We start from the raw sequence: 23,195 nt of genomic DNA on the forward strand, positions 1-23,195 counted from the left end.
GGACTAGATGACCCTGGAAGACCCCTCCAACTCTAACATTCTATGATTCTATGAATTAAAACTTTTGATATGTGCATAGGTGAAATATGAAAAGTGAGAAGTTACGTGCAGTATATATATATATATATATATATATAGATAGATATCTATCTATCTATCTATCTATCTATATATATATATATATATATATATATGTACAACACATACAGTACAGACCAAAAGTTTGGACACACCTTTTCATTTAAAGATTTTTCTGTATTTTCATGACTTTGAAAATTGTACATTCACACTGAAGGCATCAAAACTGTGAATTAACACATGTGGAATTATATACTTAACAAAAAAGTGTGAAACAACTGAAAATATGTCTTATATTCTAGGTTCTTCAAAGTAGCCACCTTTTGCTTTGATGCCTGCTTTGCACACTCTTGGCATTCTCTTGATGAGCTTCAAGAGGTAGTCACCGGTAATGGTTTTCACTTAACAGGTGTGCCCTGTCAGGTTTAATAAGTGGGATTTATTGCCTTATAAATGGGGTTGGGGCCATCAGTTGTGTTGTGCAGAAGTCAGGTGGATACACAGCTGATAGTCCTACTAAATAGACTGTTAGAATTTGTATTATGGCAAGAAAAAAGCAGCTAAGTAAACAAAAACGGGTGGCCATCATTACTTTAAGGAATGAAAGTCAGTCAGTCCGAAAAATTGGGAAAACTTTGAAAGTGTCCCCAAGTGCAGTTACAAAAACCATCAAGCGCTACAAAGAAACTGGCTCACATGAGGACCGCCCCAGGAAAGGAAGACCAAGGGTCACCTCTGCTTCTGAGGATAAGTTTATCCAAGTCACCAGCCTCAGAAATCGCAGGTTAACAGCAGCTCAGATTAGAGACCAGGTCAATGCCACACAGAGTTCTAGCAGCAGACACATCTCTACAACAGCTGTTAAGAAGAGACTTTGTGCAGCAGGCCTTCATGGTAAAATAACTGCTAAGAAACCACTGCTACAGACAGGCAACAAGCAGAAGAGACAAGTTTGGGCTAAAGAACACAAGGAATGGACATTAGACCAGTGGAAATCTGTGCTTTGGTCTGATGAGTCCAAATTTGAGATCTTTGGTTCCAACCACCGTGTCTTTGTGCGACGCAGAAAAGGTGAACGGATGGACTTTACATGCCTGGTTCCCACCGTGAAGCATGGAGGAGGAGGTGTGATGGTGTGGGGGTGCTTTGCTGGTGACACTGTTGGGGATTTATTCAAAATTGAAGGCATACTGAACCAGCATGGCTACCACAGCATCTTGCAGCGGCATGCTATTCCATCCGGTTTGCGTTTAGTTGGACCATCATTTATTTTTCAACAGGACAATGACCCCAAACACACCTCCAGGCTGTGTAAGGGCTATTTGACCAAGAAGGAGAGTGATGGGGTGCTACGCCAGATGACCTGGCCTCCACAGTCACCAGACCTGAACCTAATCGAGATGGTTTGGGGTGAGCTGGACCACAGAGTGAAGGCAAAAGGGCCAACAAGTGCTAAACATCTCTGGAAACTCCTTCAAGATTGTTGGAAGACCATTTCCGGTGACTACCTCTTGAAGCTCATCAAGAGAATGCCAAGAATGTGCAAATCAGTCATCAAAGCAAAAGGTGGCTACTTTGAAGAACCTAGAATATAAGACATATTTTCAGTTGTTTCACACTTTTTTTGTTAAATATATAATTCCACATGTGTTAATTCATAGTTTTGATGCCTTCAGTGTGAATGTGAATGAGAAGGTGTGTCCAAACTTTTGGTCTGTAATGTGTATATATATATATAACGCCTGTTCATGCAGTTGTTTTCCTTGTTCTTATTGGAAGGTGCACATTCAGGCTGAAATCAGCAAAACACCAACGAAAACAAAGGGTAAAGAAACACGCACTAAACAAAACAGAATGTGTGTTAAACCTTAGATTTATAAAAGTACCCCACTTTTACTCTGCTGATATCTTTACATTCGCCTGGCATTCTGTCAAGCAGCTTCATCAGGTAGTCACCTGGAAAATGGACTGTTTGAACCACAGCATTATCTAGCACACAGAGGCTGTCCTGTGTAATAGCTTTCCAACAGTATGGAAGGTGTTCCCAGAGGTGCAGAGCACTTGTTGGCAACTTTGCCTTCACTCTGCGGTTCAACTCATCCTAAACCATCTCAATTGTGTTAAAGTTGGGTGATTTTGGAGACCATATCATCTGATGTAGCACTCACATTCCATTCCTCACCTTCTTGGTCATGTAGCCATTATATAGCCTCGGTGTTTTTTAGTATATTGTCCTGTTGCAACACAAATGATGATCCCACTTAGTGAAAACCAGATGAGATACCATGTTGTTGCAGAATGCTTTGGTAGCCATGCTGGGCAAATGTGCCTTGACGTTGGAATAATACATTAACAGTGTTGCCAGCGAATCACTCCCAGACCATTGTACCTCAATGCCTGACAGTGGGAATCACACACGTACAAACCATCAGTTCATCTTTTCTGCATCTGACAAAGATATAGTGTTTAGTACCAAAATTCTCAAATTTTGACTCATCAAACTACAATTCAGACTTGCACTGATTTAATGTCCAGGTCTTGTGTTGCTTGGCTTAAAAAAATCTCTTTTTGCATGTGGCCCTCAGTAGTGGCTTCTTTGAAGCAATTCGACCACAAAGGCCTGCTTCTCTCAGTCTCCTCTGGACAGTTGATGTTGAGATATGTCTGCTGCTTGATGTCTGTGCATTATTTATAAGGGCTATGCAGAAAGAATCAAGTGTAACAGGCCAAATGAATCCCTGTCCAGATTAAACCTGGGTGGAGTTTGGCCCAGGCCAGAGTATACCCCGGGGGATAAACTGTCCTAGGCCAGACTATACCAGTGGATGTAAAATAGCCTAGGCCACACTATACCCCTCCAGGCTACAATATACCCCTCTATTTTATGAGGCCTTGTAAATTAGATACATTTTAGATGCCATTATTAAATAACTTAAAACTAACTTACACATAGTGGGAAGATATTTATGTTGTTAATCACATACAATACAATGTGACTGGTAATGGACAATAGTCATTACATCTGAGATTACACTGGTGTCCATTAAGGTAAGTGCTTTTACCTTACAATACAATTGTAACTTGATCTTATCACTTCACTGGTTTTCTCGCCCTCTCTCCGATTGGTTGAAAAGTGTGCAGATCTCATTCTATCATACTCAGAAACACAGCTGCTTTTAATGTGTAACTACTGAGAAGTGCAGTAGGATTCTTTCCCTCATTATATCTTTGTGGAAATCTAATATTTTTACTGATTTGAAGTTTTTCTGGTTCAAGTAATACAAGCCTATGTGTTTAGAACTTTAAGATTTAAGTCAGTTATCTTCTCACATCACTTGCCAGACAAACCTGAACCCCCAATAAGATGTTGAAAAATTAAGTAATTCTTGTGTATATCACTCAATGCTGCTGATATCAAGGGGGGTATAATCTGGCATGAGGAGGTATGAAATGGCTGAAGCCAAGTTATACCCTGGAGTATAAATTGAAGTAGGCCTTAATATACCCAGGGTATAATCAAGCCTAGGTCGCTCAAACCCCTGGTATAATCTGGACTGAGGGCATACTATGGCCTGTTACACCGGCACTCTAAAGTCAGAGAAAATCTTGAATTTATTGTGTACATTCCAGACAATCCAGTATTGTGCATATATATGTAATGTTCGGTCACTCAGACCTTTCTCAAACATTCAAAGGGTGGCTGTAGTCAATAATAGAGAAAAGAGCAACAAGAATGTGACAGCGTCGCTGCAGGTAGCAGATTGTCTGGATTATACACAATAAATTCAAGATTTTCTTTGACTTAGAAGTGCTGGATTGTTTTTTGTATATATTATGGGGTTGGACCCTATTCCAGCACCCTCCGGAGTTTGGAATTCTGTACTTACCTGTTATGTACATTTATGAGGACTGTTACCTGAGGTGCTGTCAATCTGCAGTTTCTGAGGCTGGTATCCCTTATGAACATATCCTTTTGAGGAGCGGTAATTCTTGGTCTTCATTAGAGTCAATTTCATCATAGTGACTGATGATTTTCATGACTGTACAAGTTATAGCATTTTTTTCAGAATGGCTGACCTTCATGTTTTAAAGTAATAATAGATTGTCAATTCTCCTTAGTTGAGTGGTTCTTGCCATATTATGACTTTGTAGAATAGTTGGGGAATAGGGCTTGACCCATTCTGTTTTGTTTTCCTCTCATGTTTCTTTACTTCCAGTTTCCATATGTGTTCCTTTGTTGCTTTGCTGCTTTCAGTTTGAATGTACAATGTGCATAGCCCAATAAGAACAAGAAAAACCATTGCATGAAAAAGTGTGTCCAAACTTCTGACCACTATACTTATACAATATATAATGAACTAGTAACAATGGTGACCTTAGATGTGCGTGATTTTCTAGTGACAGATCTGCTTTAATATACTATACCATAATATCATTATAATATATGTATCTATAATATAACCAGGGATGTGTCCTTCTGTCCGAATCCTCTATTGACTGCGCCTGCGCAGTGTGGCTGGATGAGAAGAACACATCCACCGTTCAGAGGTGACAGGGAGAAAGACTAGGGTGGAGGAGCTGACCACATACCACAATCTCCGGCGGCATGAGTACATACCACGATCTCTGGCGAGGCTGAAGGAGGAGTGTGGCGCCGGAGTCAGCAAATACGCATAGCGTGATCTCTCGCACCATTTTGTTGAAGACAAATTTGCACACAGTGTCTTCAAAATGGTTCCAAATAACACAGTACACGCATGCGCTGACTCCAGCACCATTTTATTTATATAATGCAGGTGATGCACTTTAGGTGAGTAGGAGTGTTGGGTTTTTTTTTTATGTATGGATGTATGGATGGAACAACAGCAGCGCAGGCGGGATGGGGAGCACATAATAGACTGGGGGATCAGGATGGGGAGCAAGTACCAGAATTGGTGACCAGGATGGGGAAGCATATACCAGGATGGGGGACCAGTATGGGGGAGCATATACTAGGATGGGGTAGCATATAATAGGATGGGGGCGCATATACCAGGATGGGGGATCAGGATGGGGGAGTATATGTTAGGATGGGGAGCATAGCATATAATAGGATGGAGGACCAGGATGGGGGAGCATATAACAGGATGGGGAAGTATATACCAAGATGAGGGGGGAGCATATAATAGGATGGGGGACCAGGATGAGGGAGCATATACCAGGATGGGGCAACATATACCAGGATGGGGGAGCATATTCCAGGATGAGGGACCATATACCAGGATGGGGAGCATATAAAAGGATGGGGGACCAGGATGGGGGAGAATATAACAGGATTCGGGACAAGGATGTGGGAGCATTTGGTTTCAGTAATGGGGTCTAGGGCGGCACCTGTTCAGTCATTGCTCTGAGAATACAGAGCAGCCTCTGTAACCACGCCCTTTGCCCTCAATGTAGAGCCAGTGTCAGTCAGTGCCAGGGGTGCGGTTACAGCGGCCGCTCTGTATAATCAGAGCGGTGATCGATCCGGCACCGCCCCTGTCTCCATGACTGAAACTGAATGCTGGCGGGGAGAATAAAGTTAATTTTCTCCCTGCTGCATTCGGCTGTGTGCAGGCGCCAGGCAACTTAATAACGCTGTTAACCTGCAGATTGTTATTTCTGATGTCAGGATCCCTTTAATTTTGTAGTACAGTTCTTCAATAAAATGGCGTCGGAGTCAGCACATGCGCATACCACTCTATCCGGCGCCATTTTTTAAAAAACACTGTGTCTGCGAATTTGCATATACAGTGGCTCTAATAAAATGGCGCCGGATAGCACAGTATGTGCACACGCTGACTCTGGCGGCATTTTGTTGACGTATTGTACTACAACATCAACATAGCCGATGCGTGCACACTGCTATATTGATGTTGTAGTACATTAGTTCAATAAAATTGAAGACATTGTATTTGCATATTCACAGACACAGTGTCTTCAAAAAAATGGTGCTGGAAATGTTCCAATAAAAATGCTCGCCACCCGGGCGTAGAATGGGTTCAATAGTGAGTACATATATACTAGCTTTTGAGGATCTTTTGGTCTACTTCTCTTTGTCAGGCAGGTCCTATTTAAGTGATTTCTTGATTGAGAACAGGTGTGGTAGAAATCAGGTCTGTCTGTCCCAAAGATGTGATAAACCACAGTTAATTTATGTTTCAAGGGTGGGGGGCAATCACCTTCGACATACCTGTATAAGGGGTTGTTTTTTGCTGCATAATTTGTAGTTTTAAATGACACGTACTAGAATATTTTTTTTTATTTATTTATTTTGTTTTACTTTGTTAGTTTCCTTAGAAATCTTGAACCTCAGACTGATCGTCTTATCACTTATACTATATATTGCAATACTACGGTGTTGTAGTATATAGTAAAAAAATCACGGTTTCCTGTAAATGCCAGACACAGGTTGGTCATAATGGCAAGCACGGGGGTCTTCAGCAGAGCCCTGGCAGTCATGGCAACCGCCCTGCAATCGCCTTGTACGCGGGCGTCGATGAACTCTTGGAACACTTGACTCCCAGACTATGCGCTGTAAATACTGCTGTCATAGATTGATAGGGGCATTAGTAGGAATTGATAGGAATTAGTAGCAGCTGATGGAACTCAGCTCTATCTCCTACTGTTAGGCTATGTGCCCATGATGCAGAAATGCTCTGGATTTTCCCTGAATGTTTCTGCATCTCCCTGGCAGAAAAAACGCATGCGGATTGTACATGCGGATTGTACATGCGGATTGTACATGCTTTTTTCCTGCCAGGGAGAAGCGTAAGTGAAGCGTTCTTCACATGCATTTCCGCATGCGGGTTGTCAAGCGCTTTCCAAGCGATTAGCATCACTTGGAAAGTGCTTGACAACTTGGTCACACTATATTAATCCATGCAAACGGCATGGATTATACAATGTGACCGTAAAAGAATGGTAAAAAATAAAAAATAAATATATACTTACCTTCTGATGGCCCCCGGTGTCTTTATCCGATGCGTCCTGGCTTGCCAGCAGCTCGCGGTAGCTTAAAGGAGCTGCGGACGTCAGCGGTCACGTGACCCGTCACATGACTAAGTGACGTCACCGCAGGTCCTTGAGTTCACCGTGAGCTGCTGGCAATCCAGGACGCATCGGATAAAGACTCCAGGGGCCATCAGAAGGTAAGTATATATTTATTTTTTATTTTATTCTTTTTTTTACAGGTACTATGGTACCCGGGTCCGGAGGAGAGTCTCCTCTTCTCCAGACCCGGGTACCATCCACACATTGAAAAGCATGTAATCCGCATGTACAGATCCAGTGATGTGGAATCCATGTGTTCCAATGCAAGTCCATGGCGGCGAAAATGGCGCGCTTCCGCAAAATAATTGGTAGTGTTGCGGATTTTCATTGGGGAATATGGCAGTCCTTCTACCAAGCGTTTTTTAAGCGTTTCTGCAGCGGAATTGCCGCTACAGAAACTTTTAAAAAATGCATAGTGGGCACACAGCCTTAGAGACAGGTGATGGCTAAATAGCATAGCCATTATCTGCCATCATTAATGCAGGCTCAGCTTCATCAAAGACAGGGACCCGACATATGACATAATAGTACATCATACGATGGGAAGGAGTTAAAAAACGTTTATTTCTGCTTTCTCTGCAAATGTTAAGGTGGTGGTTCAGCAGGCGTACAAATCATCAATTTCCTATGTCATCTTCCTCCTTCCTAATTCAGCACTGTGATTGACAGCCAAGACCTTCCTGAGGTCTGGGACAATCTACTATTGTCTAACATGAACATAATGTACATATAACCAGAGTTATCCTTGGTGAACTTGGTTTTAGCAATTGATGGTGATATAAACTGTATTGCACACTGGAAGTGCTGCTGGAAGATGAGCTGGAGACTGCAACTTCTACTGAGGATGTCCAAGATTTCAGCAGGTTGTTGGAGGCTGAGAGAGTTTGCATCTTCAATACACTTGAATAAAATCTGGCAGTATATAACTGGACTCATATAATGCTGAACATTCAGAAAGGATTATAAAGTCATTATGTAATTGATTTGCACAGTAAGTTCACCATCCTCATGACTCATGAGGTCTGGTGATCTATAGTAGTTCATGATGTATTCAGATTTTATTGTTAAAAGTGACAGAAAGTTTTTAATGCAAAATCTTAAACAAATGCTAATCCTGTGGAACAATATAGAAATATCTGTAGAAATGCTTAGTATGAATTTTATATCTTACATAGGGAGTACCTGGAGATTCTGGAGTTGCAGGTCCACTTGGTCCAAGGGTAAGGAATTTAAGAAACATACATTGTATGTATATGCTGTATATGGCAGTTAATGGTTAAGCTTATTGTTTGGCAATCAAGATAAACCTTTCCTTCTGATAGGGAGAACGTGGTAATCCTGGTGAAAGAGGAGAACCTGGGTCTTCAGGGCTACCTGGTGAAAAGGGTATGGCTGGTGGTCATGGACCTGATGGACCAAAGGTGAGTTAGCCTTGTTTGACTGGATGTAAGAGAAATAAGGGAAACAATAAGCTACTTTAGCAATTATGATATTTCATAGTAGATTAATGTGAAAATATTAAAAAATAAATAATACCTCATACTAGCGCCTGATCACATATGTACTTTCTTGACTACTATTCTGTTTAATAGTACATGAACCTTTTTAAGACATATTTTTTTCAAGTTTTTGTTGCATGTGTTTCACATTTTTACTTCCAAAATATTGTGTTAAGTCATATTATCTATCTATTCTGCCCTCTTACACATTGCCAAGATCTTATTAAATATTTGATTATTACCATAGGGAAGTCCTGGCCCTTCTGGCACTGTGGGTGATACAGGACCTCCTGGTCTACAAGGTATGCCAGGAGAAAGAGGCATTGCTGGAACACCAGGTCCAAAAGGTGACAGGGTAAGTAATTATTTTCTTGTTTTACTTTTTTAAAGAAAATGTAAAATCCTCCTACAAAAAACTAGTTTTTTGGATATACAATTAGAACAAAGATAAAACACATCTACTGATCAAAATAAGGATTGGATTTTTATCTTTTCTTTCTTATTTGGTCATTTACCATTGATCAGTAGGTGTATTTTTTATGTATAGCCAATAAACTATTTTTCTTCTTCTTGGGGGATTGTTTTTGTCTGTGACCTTTTTATATATACTTTCCTGCATCTGTATTATTTTTTTTCTTGTGGAGTACTAAATTTAAAAGCGATGTAATAAATTGCAGTGTATCTTTTATATTTCAGGGAGGAATTGGTGAGAAAGGATCTGAAGGAACCCCCGGTAATGATGGTGCTAGAGTAAGTGCAAGTACTATGACTTATCAACTCTTACATATTTAGGGAAAGCAAATTAAAAATGGTTTTAAATTTACAGAGCAAAATAAATTAACCAATGTGTCCTCACTGTTTATTTTATTTCTGTCAATGAAAACTGGAGGATATTAAAAAAATGGGAGTTATAGTTTTTCCACTGCTGAGCTGCTGATTAGGAGAAACAAAAAAGGAAAATTCAAAAAGTGGAAATTTATTAAGCTAAATAATGTAAAAAATGATACATAAAAAGGCAGCACATTTCACACCACCTGGCAACTCCTTTCTCGCTTCTAAGTTTACTGTGTGCTATGAATCCTTTGTTATCAAGTGCCCTGTTTCTTTTTTTCTGTTTTAGTTATTGATTTTATTTTGGGCTCACTATGAATTTTTATTTTGGTTTATAATGTTTGACGATTGTTGCTTTTTGGGTTTGCACTAAAGTTATGGAAACAGTTGTTGGTTTTTACAATTTATTTTAGAGTTTTACCTGTTTTGTTAAACAGTAGATCACATAACACCACATTATGAATATGTATTTGTATTAGTACACCATAGTATCTCTGGAGGTGATGCTGAAATGGCAGTCCCAGTTAGAATACACTCAGATACAGCAAAAATTTCTAACAAAGTACAAAATAATACATATATAAATGTGGTCTTATTCCATGTACGGTGTTCACTCAGTTTGGATATAAATTCATGCTATGGGTCTTCAAATCTAAGGTGTGCCTGTTATATTGTCACAGATTATTTTGCTCTATTACATGGATTTCACTCTTTGTAAAGCAAAGAATAAATCTGTGGCAAAATCTGTGTCTGAACTAACACTAGAATTATAAAATTCACCCTTTTATATGATATTTCACATAATCTCTGTGATTGAAGGGGATGTTTTATGAAGGCAACACTTGGACATCATAGAGGGAAGCCTCCCTTCTTGGGTCCTCACTTTCGCAGCCAGAACGGATAATCACTCTGTTATGAGCATATATCTTTCATATGGACCTGCACCATCCTTCTATTACAAGGACAACCAGAGATCTAAATCACTACAATGTATAGATCAGTGATTGATTTAACAGAAATTGAATTTGAGTCAAATTGTTAGGAATTCGATGAACCTGGAGAATTTGAAATATTTACACAAATCATCACAAATGGCCTCCTCCATTTTACACATTGCAGAAGATTGCATCAGCAAAATAGGGGTCATGTGACCACGGGAGCATCCAGGTGGGCTTCCAGATAATATCTTGCAGGTATTATATCACATAATATAGTACAACCAATCTGGAAGAACTATCACAGCCTGTATAAAAGCAGAATCAGGGAATGCTAAAGCAATTTGTGGTGAATCTGGATGATGAAAGAATTTCACAGCTCAAAACTTAGCAGTGAAAACAGATACCATCCATCTAACCATTGTCATATATGGTGAGGTCATTTTCACATTACTAATTCTGTGTTTGCGTTAAAGAGCCTTAAAAAGGTTAGCTACATCCTAAGGCATCTCAGGGTTATACATGTCTTTTCAGGGCAATTGGAGTACTTGCGGTTCATAGCAAATAGATTTGTCACAAATTGAATTTTAAAAGAAAAATCAGCAAAGCTGGCAATTCTAATTTTGCAAAATGTGCTGATTTCTAATAGCATATAATACAGCATGCCTGACTGGCTCTGCTTACCCAGGGCCTGAGGCTGGACAAAAGACAAAACAGTAATTGCCTTGAAGGCCACATTTTGAAAGGGAAGACAAACATTTAGCACAAAATTGGTAGTACTGCAATGTATGTATATCAAATGTTTCAAATTTAACAACTCGCTCTGCCTTTTATTCTTCAGATGCTTTAAGATAAATGTGTCCCATAATCTTTGACAGCTAGTCCCCCCCCTTTGGATACTTGTCTGTGCAAATGTCCTACCGGAATTAAATGTATAAGTCTGTTAGTGGTCAGTAAGTGGTGTAATATGGGGAATATTTTACAGAAACAATAGTATTATTGATTCATGAAAGCCAGTGTTTAGGGATCATTGGAAAAACAGATGTTATTTCTATTTCTTTCTCTAAGAGAAATTGATTGAATAAATATATGTAACGTTTTAAACTGTCTAATAAAATCATACATAATATAAACAAGTTACATACAGTATGTATGCACAGGGATTTTTTTTTTTACTTTTGATGTGTATGTGTACTTGGTACATGATTTTACAAAAACAACATTTGCCTATATTATGTAAATGCAATTCATTGAAGAAAGGGCAGAACGATGCTCCAGATGGTAAAGTATTTGTGATCACTCAGCGACATTCAAGTTTCTCCTATCCTGAATGCAAACTCAATCTCCCCTAAACAAATGGCTCATACTGGTTTGTAGTTTCTTGTGTCCATTTGTTTTCAGAAATGCTGTATCTTCGATTTTCTTCATTATGCATTTCACAAATCAAATATCTTTCTTATAGGGTCTTCCAGGACCTCTTGGTCCCTCAGGTGCAGCGGGTCCAGCTGGTGAAAAGGTAAATATATGATTTATTGTTCTCTAACTATAAGGTTTTTAACAACAGATTAAACACATTCGATTTTTATTCTAGGGTGAACCAGGACCAAGGGGTGTAATGGGACCAGTTGGATCACGTGGAACTCCTGTAAGTAATTGGTTCTTAACACTTTTTTTATGTCAATTAATAGCATTTATATGGCCCGATGATGCATCGGTTTCTTGGATATTATATATAATATTGCAGCTTTAGAAAATTTGGCATATTGTTTCACAGATTTTTTTTATAGGTTATTTAATCTGCTTACACAAGTCTTAAATGGGTTCTCCACTACTCAGACAACCCTTTCTGAATCCCTATGTTTCCCCCCAGCAAAATAATAACACCTGTTCTCACCTCTGGTGCCGGTGACGTTCCAGCGATGTTGGCACTGACTCTCCTTGGGATCATGTGACATTGTTATGTCACGCGATCCGTGTGGCCAATCAGCGCTGTATTCACCCTTCTCTTCCACAGATGTAATTCACATCTGATGGAATGGAGAGCTGCAACTGCTCTTGCACTTCCTCCGGATGCCTTGAATTGTTTAAAGGCAGGGAGAATGAAGCAAATGCTGACTGGCTGCAGGGATCGCAAGACATAACAATGTCACACAATCCCTGGGAGAGCCAGTGCCGACATCACTGGAACAGCGCCAGCATAGGAGGTGAATATGTGTTATTATATTACTGGGAGAAACATGTGGATTGAGAAGTGGTTGTCCGAGTAGTTTTTTAAAACTGGAAAAAATAGAGCATAAGTAAGGGTACTTATTCATAATGGCAATGTCATGAACATTTTTTTCTTCTGTTTTTCTTTCAGGGTTCACGAGGTGAAAATGGTCCCACAGGTCCTGTTGGCTTTGCTGGACCACCGGTATGCACTTTTTGTGCATTATCTTTAATGCATAAAATATTTTTAAGTTACAATGTGTCACCTGCTGGTTTTGGTACTTCACTTGGAAGCATGATGCTTGGCTATTGCCATGTCTTGAAAAAAAGACTGCATGTTGCTGTATCATTTCTCTTTAGAGGTTAAGACTGCTTAAGGACCTTTGGTGACATCACAATCATGTGACTATGTTTATGTGCAGTGTGTGTATATACATGTATATGTGCAGTGTGTGTATATACATGTATATGTGCAGTGTGTGTATGTACATGTATAGTTGCAGTTTGTGTCTATAAATGTATATGTGCCATGTGTGTATATAAATGTATAGGTGCAGTGTGTATATACATGTATATGTACAGTGTGTATATAAATGTATATGTACAGTGTGTGTATATACATGTATATGTGCAGTGTGTGTATATACATGTATATGTGCAGTGTGTATATACATGTATATGTGCAGTGTGAGTATGTACATGTATAGTTGCAGTGTCTGTATATACATGTATATTTGCAGTGTGTGTAAATAAATATATATGTGCAGTGTGTGTGTATATACATGTATATGTGCAGTGTGTGTATATACATGTATATGTGCAGTGTGTGTATATAAATGTATGTGTGCAGTGTGTGTATATACATGTATATGTGCAGTGTGTGTATATACATGTGTATATGCAGTGTGTGTATATACATGTGTATGTGCAGTGTGTATATAAATGTATATGTGCAGTGTGTGTATATAAATGTACTAGCTATTGAGCCCATTCTACACCCGGGTGGCGAGCATTTTTATTGGTATATGGTCTCCCATGCTGGTATTTGTGCTGCGCCCATCCTGGTATTTGTGCTTCCCCCATCCTGGTATTTGTGCTGCCCCCATCCTGGTATTTGTGCTCCCCAATCCTGTTCCCCCATCCTGTTATGTGCTGCCCTCATCCCTATCCTGGTATGCATGGCACGCCTCATCCCTATCCTGGTATGCATGGCACCCCTCACCCCCATTCCTGGTATGCATGGCACCCCTCACCCTCAATCCTGGTATGCATTGCACCCCTCATCCCCAATCCTGGTATGCATGGCACCCCTCACCACTAATCCTGGTATCCATGGCACCCCTCATCCCTATCCTGGTATGCATGGCACCCCTCACCTCCAATCCTGGTATGCATGGCACCCCTCATCCCCAATCCTGGTATGCATGGCACTCCTCATCCCCAATCCTGGTATGCATGGTACCCCTCATCCCTAATCCTGGTATGCATGGCACCCCTGATCCTTAATCCTGTTATGCATGGCACCCCTCATCCCAAATCCTGGTTTGCATGGTCTCCTCACCCCCCCAATCCTGGTTTGCATGGCACCCCTCATCCCCAATCCTGGTATGCATGGTACCCCTCACCCCTCAATCCTGGTATGAATGGTACCCCTCATCCCCCAATCCTGGTTTGCATGGTATCCCTCATCCCCCAATCCTGGTATGCATGGTACCCCTCATCCCTCAATCCTGGTATGTGTGGCCCCCTCATTCCCCAATCCTGGCATGTGTGGCCCCCTCATTCCCCAATCCTGGCATGTATGGCCCTCTCATCCCCCTATCCTGGTATGTGTGGCCCCCTCATGCCCCAATCCGGGTATGCGTGGCCCCTTCACCCCCCAATCCTGGTATGCATGGCCCCCTCACCCCCCAATCCTGGTATGTGTGGCCCCCTCACCACCCAATCCTGGTATGCGTGGCCCCCTCACCCCCCAATCCTGGTATGTGTGGCCCCCTCACCACCCAATCCTGGTATGTGTGGTCCCCTCACCCTCCAATCCTGTTATGCATGGCACCCCCTCATCCCCAATCCTGGTATGCATGGCACCCCTCATCCCCAATCCTTGTTTGCATGGTCCCCTCACCCCTCAATCCTGGTATGCATGGTACCCCTCAATCCCCAATCCTGGTATGCATGGTACCCCTCATCCCCCAATCCTGGTATGCATGGTACCCCTCACCTCTCAATCCTGGTATGTGTGGCCCCCTCATTCCCCAATCCTGGCATGTGTGGCCCCCTCACCCACCAATCCTGGTATGTGTGGCCCCTCACCCCCCTATCCTGGTATGCATGGCACCCCTCATCCCCAATCCTGGTTTGCATGGTCCCCTCACCCCCCCAATCATGGTATGTGTGGCCCCCTCATCCCTCAATCCTGGTATGCGTGGCCCCCTCATCCCCCAATCCTGGTATGCGTGGCCCCCTCATCCCCCAATCCTGGTATGTGTGGCCCCCTCACCCCCCCAATCCTGGTATGCATGGCACCCCTCATCCCCAATCCTGGTTTGCATGGTCCCCTCACCCCCCAATCCTGGTATGCATGGTACCCCTCATCCCCCAATCCTGGTATGCATAGTACCCCTCATCCCCCAATCCTGGTATGTGTGGCCCCCTCACCCCCCAATCCTGGTATGTGTGACCCCTCACCTCCCAATCCTGATATGTGTGGCCTCCTCACTACTTTCACGCTGCACACAAACAAAAAACCCCCACTTATACTCACCTTTCTTCCCTGTGCTCCAGCGCTGCTGTGTCCTGTTCTGCCGGAGGCCGGGGGAGGAGTGTGGCGCCAGAGTATGCGCGTGCCAATACCGCGCTGTCCGGCGCCATTTTGCTGAAGACACACTGCAAATGTGTCTTCAGTAAAATAGCACTGGATAGCGCTATGCGCATGCGCCGATTCCGACGGCGCATTCATCTCCCGGCTACCGGCCCGAAGACACAGCGCGGTCTCCCGGATAGGTGAGTAGTTAGGGGTCCGGAGATAGAGGTATGCGTTCAGTGCTTACGCATACCGCGATCTCCGGGGCCACAATCCTCATCCTAAACTTCTCGTTTAGGATATGGTTGCGTTCCTCTGTGGTGTCCAGACTGCGCAGGCATGTCGCGCTTGCGCAGTCTATAGAGGCTTCAGAGGGACGCTTGTACGATTATATTATAGATAGGTTCAGTGTGTGTATATAAATGCATATGTGCAGTGTGTGTGTATAAATGTATAGGTGCAGTGTGTGTATATAAATGTATAGGTGCAGTGTGTGTATATAAAAGTATATGTGCAGTGTGTGTATATAAAAGTGTATGTGCAGTGTGTTTGTATAAATGTATAGGAGCAGTGTGTGTATATAAATGTATAGGTGTAGTGTGTTTATATAAATGTATATGTGCAGTGTGTGTATATAAATATATAGGTGCAGTGTGTGTATGTAAATGTATATGTGAAGTGTGTGTATATAAATATATAGGTGCAGTGTGTATATGTAAATGTATATGTGCAGTGTGTGTATGTAAATGTATATGTGCAGTGTGTGTATATAAATGTATAGGTGCAGTGTGTGTATATAAATGTATAGGTGCAGTGTGTGTATGTAAATGTATATGTGCAGTGTGTGTATATAAATATATAGGTGCAGTGTGTATGTAAATGTATATGTGCAGTGTGTGTGTATAAATATATAGGTGCAGTGTGTGTATGTAAATGTATATGTGCAGTGTGTGTATATAAATGTATAGGTGCAGTGTGTGTATGTAAATGTATATGTGCAGTGTGTGTATATAAATATATAGGTGCAGTGTGTGTATGTAAGTGTGTATGTAAATGTATATGTGCAGTGTGTATATAAATGTATAGGTGCAGTGTGTGTATATAAATGTATAGGTGCAGTGTGTGTATGTAAATGTATAGGTGCAGTGTGTGTATATAAATGTATAGGTGCAGTGTGTGTATATAAATGTATAGGTGCAGTGTGTGTATGTAAATGTATATGTGCAGTGTGTGTATATAAATGTATAGGTGCAGTGTGTGTATTTAAATGTATAGGTGAAGTGTGTGTATGTAAATGTATATGTGCAGTGTGTGTATGTAAATATATAGGTGCAGTGTGTGTATGTAAATGTTTATGTGCAGTGTGTGTATATAAATGTATAGGTGCAGTGTGTGTATATAAATATATAGGTGCAGTGTGTGTACATAAATGTATAGGTGCAGTGTGTGTATATAAATGTATAGGTGCAGTGTGTGTATATAAATGTATATGTGCAGTGTGTGTATATAAATATATATGTGCAGTGTGTGTATATAAATGTATAGGTGCAGTGTGTGTATGTAAATGTTTATGTGCAGTGTGTGTATATAAATATATAGGTGCAGTGTGTGTATGTAAATGTATAGGTGCAGTGTGTGTATATAAATGTATAGGTGCAGTGTGTGTATATACATGTATAGGTGCAGTGTGTGTATATAAATGTATAGGTGCAGTGTGTGTATAAATGTATAGATGCAGTGTGTGTATATAAATGTATAGGTGCAGTGTGTGTATGTAAATGTATAGGTGCAGTGTGTGTATATAAATGTATAGGTGCAGTGTGTGTATATAAATGTATAGGTGAAGTGTGTGTATATAAATGTATAGGTGAAGTGTGTGTATGTAAATGTATAGGTGCAGTGTGTGTATATAAATGTATAGGTGCAGTGTGTGTATATAAATGTATAGGTGAAGTGTGTGTATATAAATGTATAGGTGAAGTGTGTGTATGTAAATGTATCGGTGCAGTGTGTGTATATAAATGTATAGGTGCAGTGTGTGTATATAAATGTATAGGTGCAGTGTGCATATAAATGTATAGGTGCAGTGTGTGTATATAAATGTATAGGTGCAGTGTGTGTATATAAATGTATAGGTGCAGTGTGTATATAAATGTATAGGTGCAGTGTGTGTATATAAATGTATAGGTGCAGTGTGCATATAAATGTATAGGTGCAGTGTGTGTATATAAATGTATACGTGCAGTGTGTGTATATAAATGTATAGGTGCAGTGTGTGTATATAAATGTATAGGTGCAGTGTATGTATATAAATGTATAGGCGCAGTGTGTGTATATAACTGTATAGGCGCAGTGTGTGTATATAAATGTATAGGTGAAGTGTGTGTATGATGACATGATTGTATTTGAAAAAAATGTTGATTTTTTTGTTTAAGAATAAATATAAAAACATCACCTGAAAATAAGCCCTTACACATCTTTCAGAGCAAAAAGTAATATAAGACAGTGTCTTATTTTTGGAGAAACACGGTAGTTATGCTGCACATTTCTTATGTCCAGTTATTAGCTAACTGTTACAAGTATAGACCCTAATTTTATCACTACCTAGAAATTCTTAAGCTAGGTTAATCATGTTGCTGCATCCTCCTAAAAGGTAGTGTTTCTTTATTAGGCAAACTTACTACAGAACCATAGCAGTAATAGTATATTCAGTATAGAATAAAGCTTTTTGTCTACTGAAGAAATAAAATATTTTGAATTGCATTTTATGAAAAAATCAATTGTTTAATTTTAAGGGACCAGATGGACAACCTGGTGTAAAAGGAGAACCTGGAGAGCCTGGTCAGAAAGGCGATGCTGGAGCTCCCGGTCCACAAGGTCTCTCTGGATCTCCTGGTCCTCATGTGAGTATTGGATCCCATGGATATGTATTCTGCAGTTCACATCACTGTAACTAATGCAAACTCATTTATTACGAGCAAAATGGCACTCCTCAATAAATTACTTAAATGGACCTTTTTACAGCTGTGTGTTAAATAGATACTGGTCTGCCAAGGTTAGGGTCAGGTCTGTTGGCTTATACCATATGTCTTTCTGCATGCACTGCATGTTTTTAAGCACAGAAGGACTTTAGCAGCAGATGTTCATGTCCTGTTCCAGTGTTGGAAAAACAAGAGATCGTGACATGAAAACATGAGCATGAAAGATTAAAGATGAAGAAACAAAAATCTAATGAATCTTGATTTCTTCTATTTCCTTGAATAGATCCTGGTAATGGTAGATGTGGCATGTTTTTTAGAAGTAGAATATTATTCTTGAATTTGCTAAGATTATAATTGTTATATACTAGGTACCACTGAATGTTACCATTTTACCTAAATGGTTTCTTCAAACTTTAACTACTTACTTTTAATAAGACTGATATAGAAATGTGTTTAAAAGATTAAAGATGGCCACTGTTCTGCATTTTGAGATCATAAAATAAGTAGAAAATAGTTGTCTTTAAGCATAATTTATTGTCTGTAGTGTTCCAGTATTTCTTACTATGTGTTCTAATTACTCTTAAACATGGCCTTGTGTTTAATACATTAAAGGAAATCTGTTAGCAGTTTTTTCTATGTAATCTGAAGACAGCAAGAGATAGAGGGTAAAATATAGGTTTTCGGGTTGTGTCACTTGTCAAAGTGCCTGCTGCTGTTTACTAACTGTGATGGATTTATCACTAAGAGATTAACATTGCAGGACTACATTAGTCAGGCAATGCCTCCTCCTTTGACAAGCACCTCATTGTCTATGGACTATGTACACAGAGAGCGCATCTGTCAGGCTGTCCATTGTGTTCTATTCTATTCTGCAGTTGCCAGTGCTGATTCCCCCACACAGCATCTCCTGCCTGTCCATCAATGCTGCTGCCAGGCCTGGCAGTGATGGCCCTACACAGCCAGACATGTCTTTGCCTGTTCTATCATATTCTATACTGTACTGTGGGGTTCTGTTGATAGATAGTCACACATCTCCTGCCTGTACACTCTGCTTTATTATAGTGGGTACAGAAAGCATTCAGACCCCTTTAAATGTTTCACTCTTTGTTTCATTGCAGCCATTTGGTAAATTCTCAAAAGTTCTTTTTTTTTCTCATTAAAGTACACTCTGCACCCCATCTTGACTGAAAAAAACAGAAATGTAGAAATTTTTGCAAACTTATTAAAAAAGAAAAACTGAAATATCACATGGTCATACAGTAAGTATTCAGACCCTTTGCTCAGTATTGAGTAGAAGCACCCTTTTGAGCTAGTACAGCCATGAGTCTTCTTGGGAATGATGCAACAAGTTTTTCACACCTGGATTGGGGGATCCTCTGCCATTCTTCCTTGCAGATCCTCTCCAGTTCCTTCAGGTTGGATGGTGAACGTTGGTGGACAGCCATTTTCAGATCTCTCCAGAGATGCTCAATTGGGTTTAGGTCAGGGCTCTGGCTGGGCCAGTCAAGAATAGTCACAGAGTTGTTCTGAAGCAACTCCTTTGTTAATTTAGCTGTGTGCTTAGGGTCATTGTCTTGATGAAAAGTGAACCTTCGGCAAAGTCTGAGGTACAGAGCACTCTGGAAGAGGTTTTCATCTAGGGTATCTGTGTACTTCGCTGCATTCATGTTTTCTTCAATTGCAACCAGTTGTACTGTTCCTGCAGCTGAAAAACACCCCATAGCATGATGCTGCCACGACCATGTTTCATTGTTGGGATTGTATTGGGCAGGTGATGAGCAGTGCCTGGTTTTCTCCACATATACTGCTTAGAATTATCACCAAAAGTTCTATCTTCATCTCATCAGACCAATGAATCTTATCTCTCATAGTCTGGGAGTCCTTCATGTGTTTTTGAGCAAACGCTATACATATTTCATATGTCTTGGACTGAGGAGAGGCTTCCATCGGGCCACTCTGCCATTAAGGCCTGACTGATGGAGGGCTGCAGTGATAGTTGACTTTGTGGAACTTTCTCCCATCTCCCTACTGCATCTCTGGAGCTCAGCCACAGTGATCTTGGTGTTCTTCTTTTCCTCTCTCACCAAGGATGTTCTCCCACGATTGCTCAGTTTGGCTGGATGGTCAGGTCTAGGAAGACTTCTGGTGGTCCCAAACTTCTTCCATTTAAGGATTATGGATGCCACTGTGCTCTTAGGAACCTTGAGTAATGCAGAAATTCTTTTGTAACCTTGGCCAGATCTGTGCCTTGCCACAATTCTGTCTCTGAGCTCCTTCGGCAGTTCCTTTGAGCTCATGATTTTCATTTGGTCTGACATGCACTGTGAGCTGTGAGGTCTTCTATAGACAGGTGTGTGCCTTTCCAAATCAAGTCCTATCAGTTTAATTAAACACAGCTGGACTCCAATGAAGGAGTAGAACCATCTCAAGGAGGATCACAAGAAAATGGACAGCATGTGACTTAAATATGAGTGTCTGAGCAAAGGGTCTGAATACTTATGACCTTCCTTCTTTGTACACTGCCTATGTATAAACACTGATACAGCCAGTATTTGTCCCCAAAATGAGATAATTCATTTTTTGACTATTTTTACATTTTATGAAGCAGAAAACTCTTGTCAGTGCAGTGTGTAATAAAACAAACTGTTGGTTACTAGCAGTTACTATCTGTTTACCTATAGCAATATATGTTGAGGTTACTTTGATTCTGTGTAGGGTATATGCACATGGCATCGTTTTTATCTGAGTATGTTCCATAACCCACCTGAAGAAGCGAAAGTGCACTGCAATGTAAAAAATGACTTGCTGTTCATATGTTTAGTACTTTGAGCTTCTTTTAACAGCTTTAGGTTTTCAAAGATGCCAAGCAGTTAAAAGAAGGCACCTGACCATTCTTCAGATGACTTCCGATGGAAGGTGCTTGCTTCTTCATTCAATACAAGTGTTAAAAAAAACGGCCACCAAAAACATTGCAAAAAACACCAAAAAGATACCAAAAAGATAATTCAGGACAAAAGCTGTCGGAGTGTCCTGTAGCGTCTTTCTCCTGAAAACTCACTGGGCTCACACATGTTTACAAGATGTTGATTCAACATACCCAAAGGCTATATCCTCATCAAGGAGCTCAAAACGGGTTTAATACAGTCTTCAGAGACCTCAGAGTGTGACAAACATCTTTTCAGGGCAACTGGAAGCTTTGTAGTACTTGTGACTTGCGACAAAAAGTTTAATAACATTTTATTGAGGAATTCTGCAACGTTGATGTATTTGATTTTCAAAAGATTTATTCATCTCTATTAAAATAATTACAGAAACAATACATTTTTAGAACAGAAATATATTTTCTGTTTTCTCTTATGCACAGTATAAACTGAATAGTGAACCAATTATTTTTCATATAAAATTTTGTAACAAAGATAATCATTCTACTTCGCATTGTATCCAATTTTTAATATGTTCATAAAATTATGTTTTAATGTTGTAAATTTTCTGTAGGAGAAATAAGCATAAATATGAACATCATCTACAGGTGCATCTCACTAAATTAGAATATCATCAAAAAGTTAATTTATTTCAGATCTTCAATACAAAAAGTGAAACTCATATATTATATAGAGTCATTACAAACATAGTGATCTATTTCAAGTATTTATTTCTGTTAATATTAATGATTATGGCTTACAGCAAATGAAAACACAAAATTCACATCACAGGGAAGACTTTTGACTTGACAGATGTCCAGAAGGCAGTCAGTCATTGACACACTAAGTAATGCAAAGTAAATTTTGCATTTTATTTGGAAATCAAGGTCCCAGAGTCTGGAGGAAGAGTGGAGAGGCACACAACCCATGATGCTTGAGGTCTAGTGTGAAGCTTCCACAATCAGTGATGGTTTGGGGAGCCATGTCATCTGCTGGTGTAGGTCCACTGTTTTTAATCAAGACCAAAGTCAGCGCAGCCGTCTACCAGGAAATTTTAGAGCACTTCATGCTTCCCTCTGCTGACAAGCTTTTTGGAAAAGGAAATTTCATTCTCCAGCAGGACTTGGCACCTGTCCACACTACCAAAAGTACCAATGCCTGGTTTAAAAACAACAGTATCAGTGTGCTTGATTGGTCAGCAAACTCGCCTGACCTTAACCCCATAGAGAATCTATGGAGTATTGTCAAGAGGAAGATGAGAGACACCAGACCCAACAATGCAGACGAGCTGAAGGCTGCTTTCAAAGCAAACTGGGCTTCTATAACACCTCAGCAGTGGCACAGTCTGATCGGCTCCATGCCACGCCACATTGATGCAGTAATTGATGCAAAAGGAGCCCCGACCAAGTATTGAGTGCATTTACTGAACATACATTTCAGTAGGCCAACATTTCGGATTTTAAAAACCATTTTTCAAGCTGTTGTTATAAAGTATTCTAATTTACTGAGATAATAACTTTTGGCTGTAAGCCATAATCATCAACATTGACCATCTTGCCTGCCTAGGTGTCAGACGTTTGGCCGATTCCAAATACAAAAGATTTTTATGATCTGTGATTACCATGACTAGATGAACTGCCCCCTCCAAAAAATGATGCCTCTCCTCAAAGGCCCACTTTATTGCCAAAAGTTCCCTATAACCAATGTCATAGATTCTCTCTTCGAACGACAGTTTCTTGGAGAAGTATGCACACGGACGCCATTTACTTGAAGATGAACCCTGTGACAATACAGCCTCAACCCCCACCTCCGATGTATTAACCTCTACTATGAATGGCTGAGTGATGATAGGCTGTATAAGAATTGGC

General features: G+C 40.3%; 1 protein-coding gene across 2 annotated transcripts in view; it reads left to right on the forward strand.

Moving 5' to 3' along the window:
• The window catches only part of COL5A2 (collagen type V alpha 2 chain), a 386,801-nt gene that overhangs the window by 322,560 nt on the left and 41,046 nt on the right, over nt 1-23,195 (forward strand). For both annotated transcript variants that reach the window (XM_073646296.1, XM_073646295.1), the window contains 8 exons: nt 8,325-8,369; nt 8,472-8,570; nt 8,896-9,003; nt 9,345-9,398; nt 11,877-11,930; nt 12,006-12,059; nt 12,774-12,827; nt 18,221-18,328. In XM_073646296.1, coding sequence (XP_073502397.1) covers nt 8,325-8,369; nt 8,472-8,570; nt 8,896-9,003; nt 9,345-9,398; nt 11,877-11,930; nt 12,006-12,059; nt 12,774-12,827; nt 18,221-18,328 — 576 coding nt within the window. The remainder of the gene's footprint in view (nt 1-8,324; nt 8,370-8,471; nt 8,571-8,895; nt 9,004-9,344; nt 9,399-11,876; nt 11,931-12,005; nt 12,060-12,773; nt 12,828-18,220; nt 18,329-23,195) is intronic.

The sequence above is a fragment of the Phyllobates terribilis genome, unplaced genomic scaffold (genome assembly GCF_046119375.1).
Source record: "Phyllobates terribilis strain yellow unplaced genomic scaffold, ASM4611937v1 Scaffold_9__5_contigs__length_417890890, whole genome shotgun sequence".
Lineage (NCBI taxonomy): Eukaryota > Metazoa > Chordata > Amphibia > Anura > Dendrobatidae > Phyllobates > Phyllobates terribilis.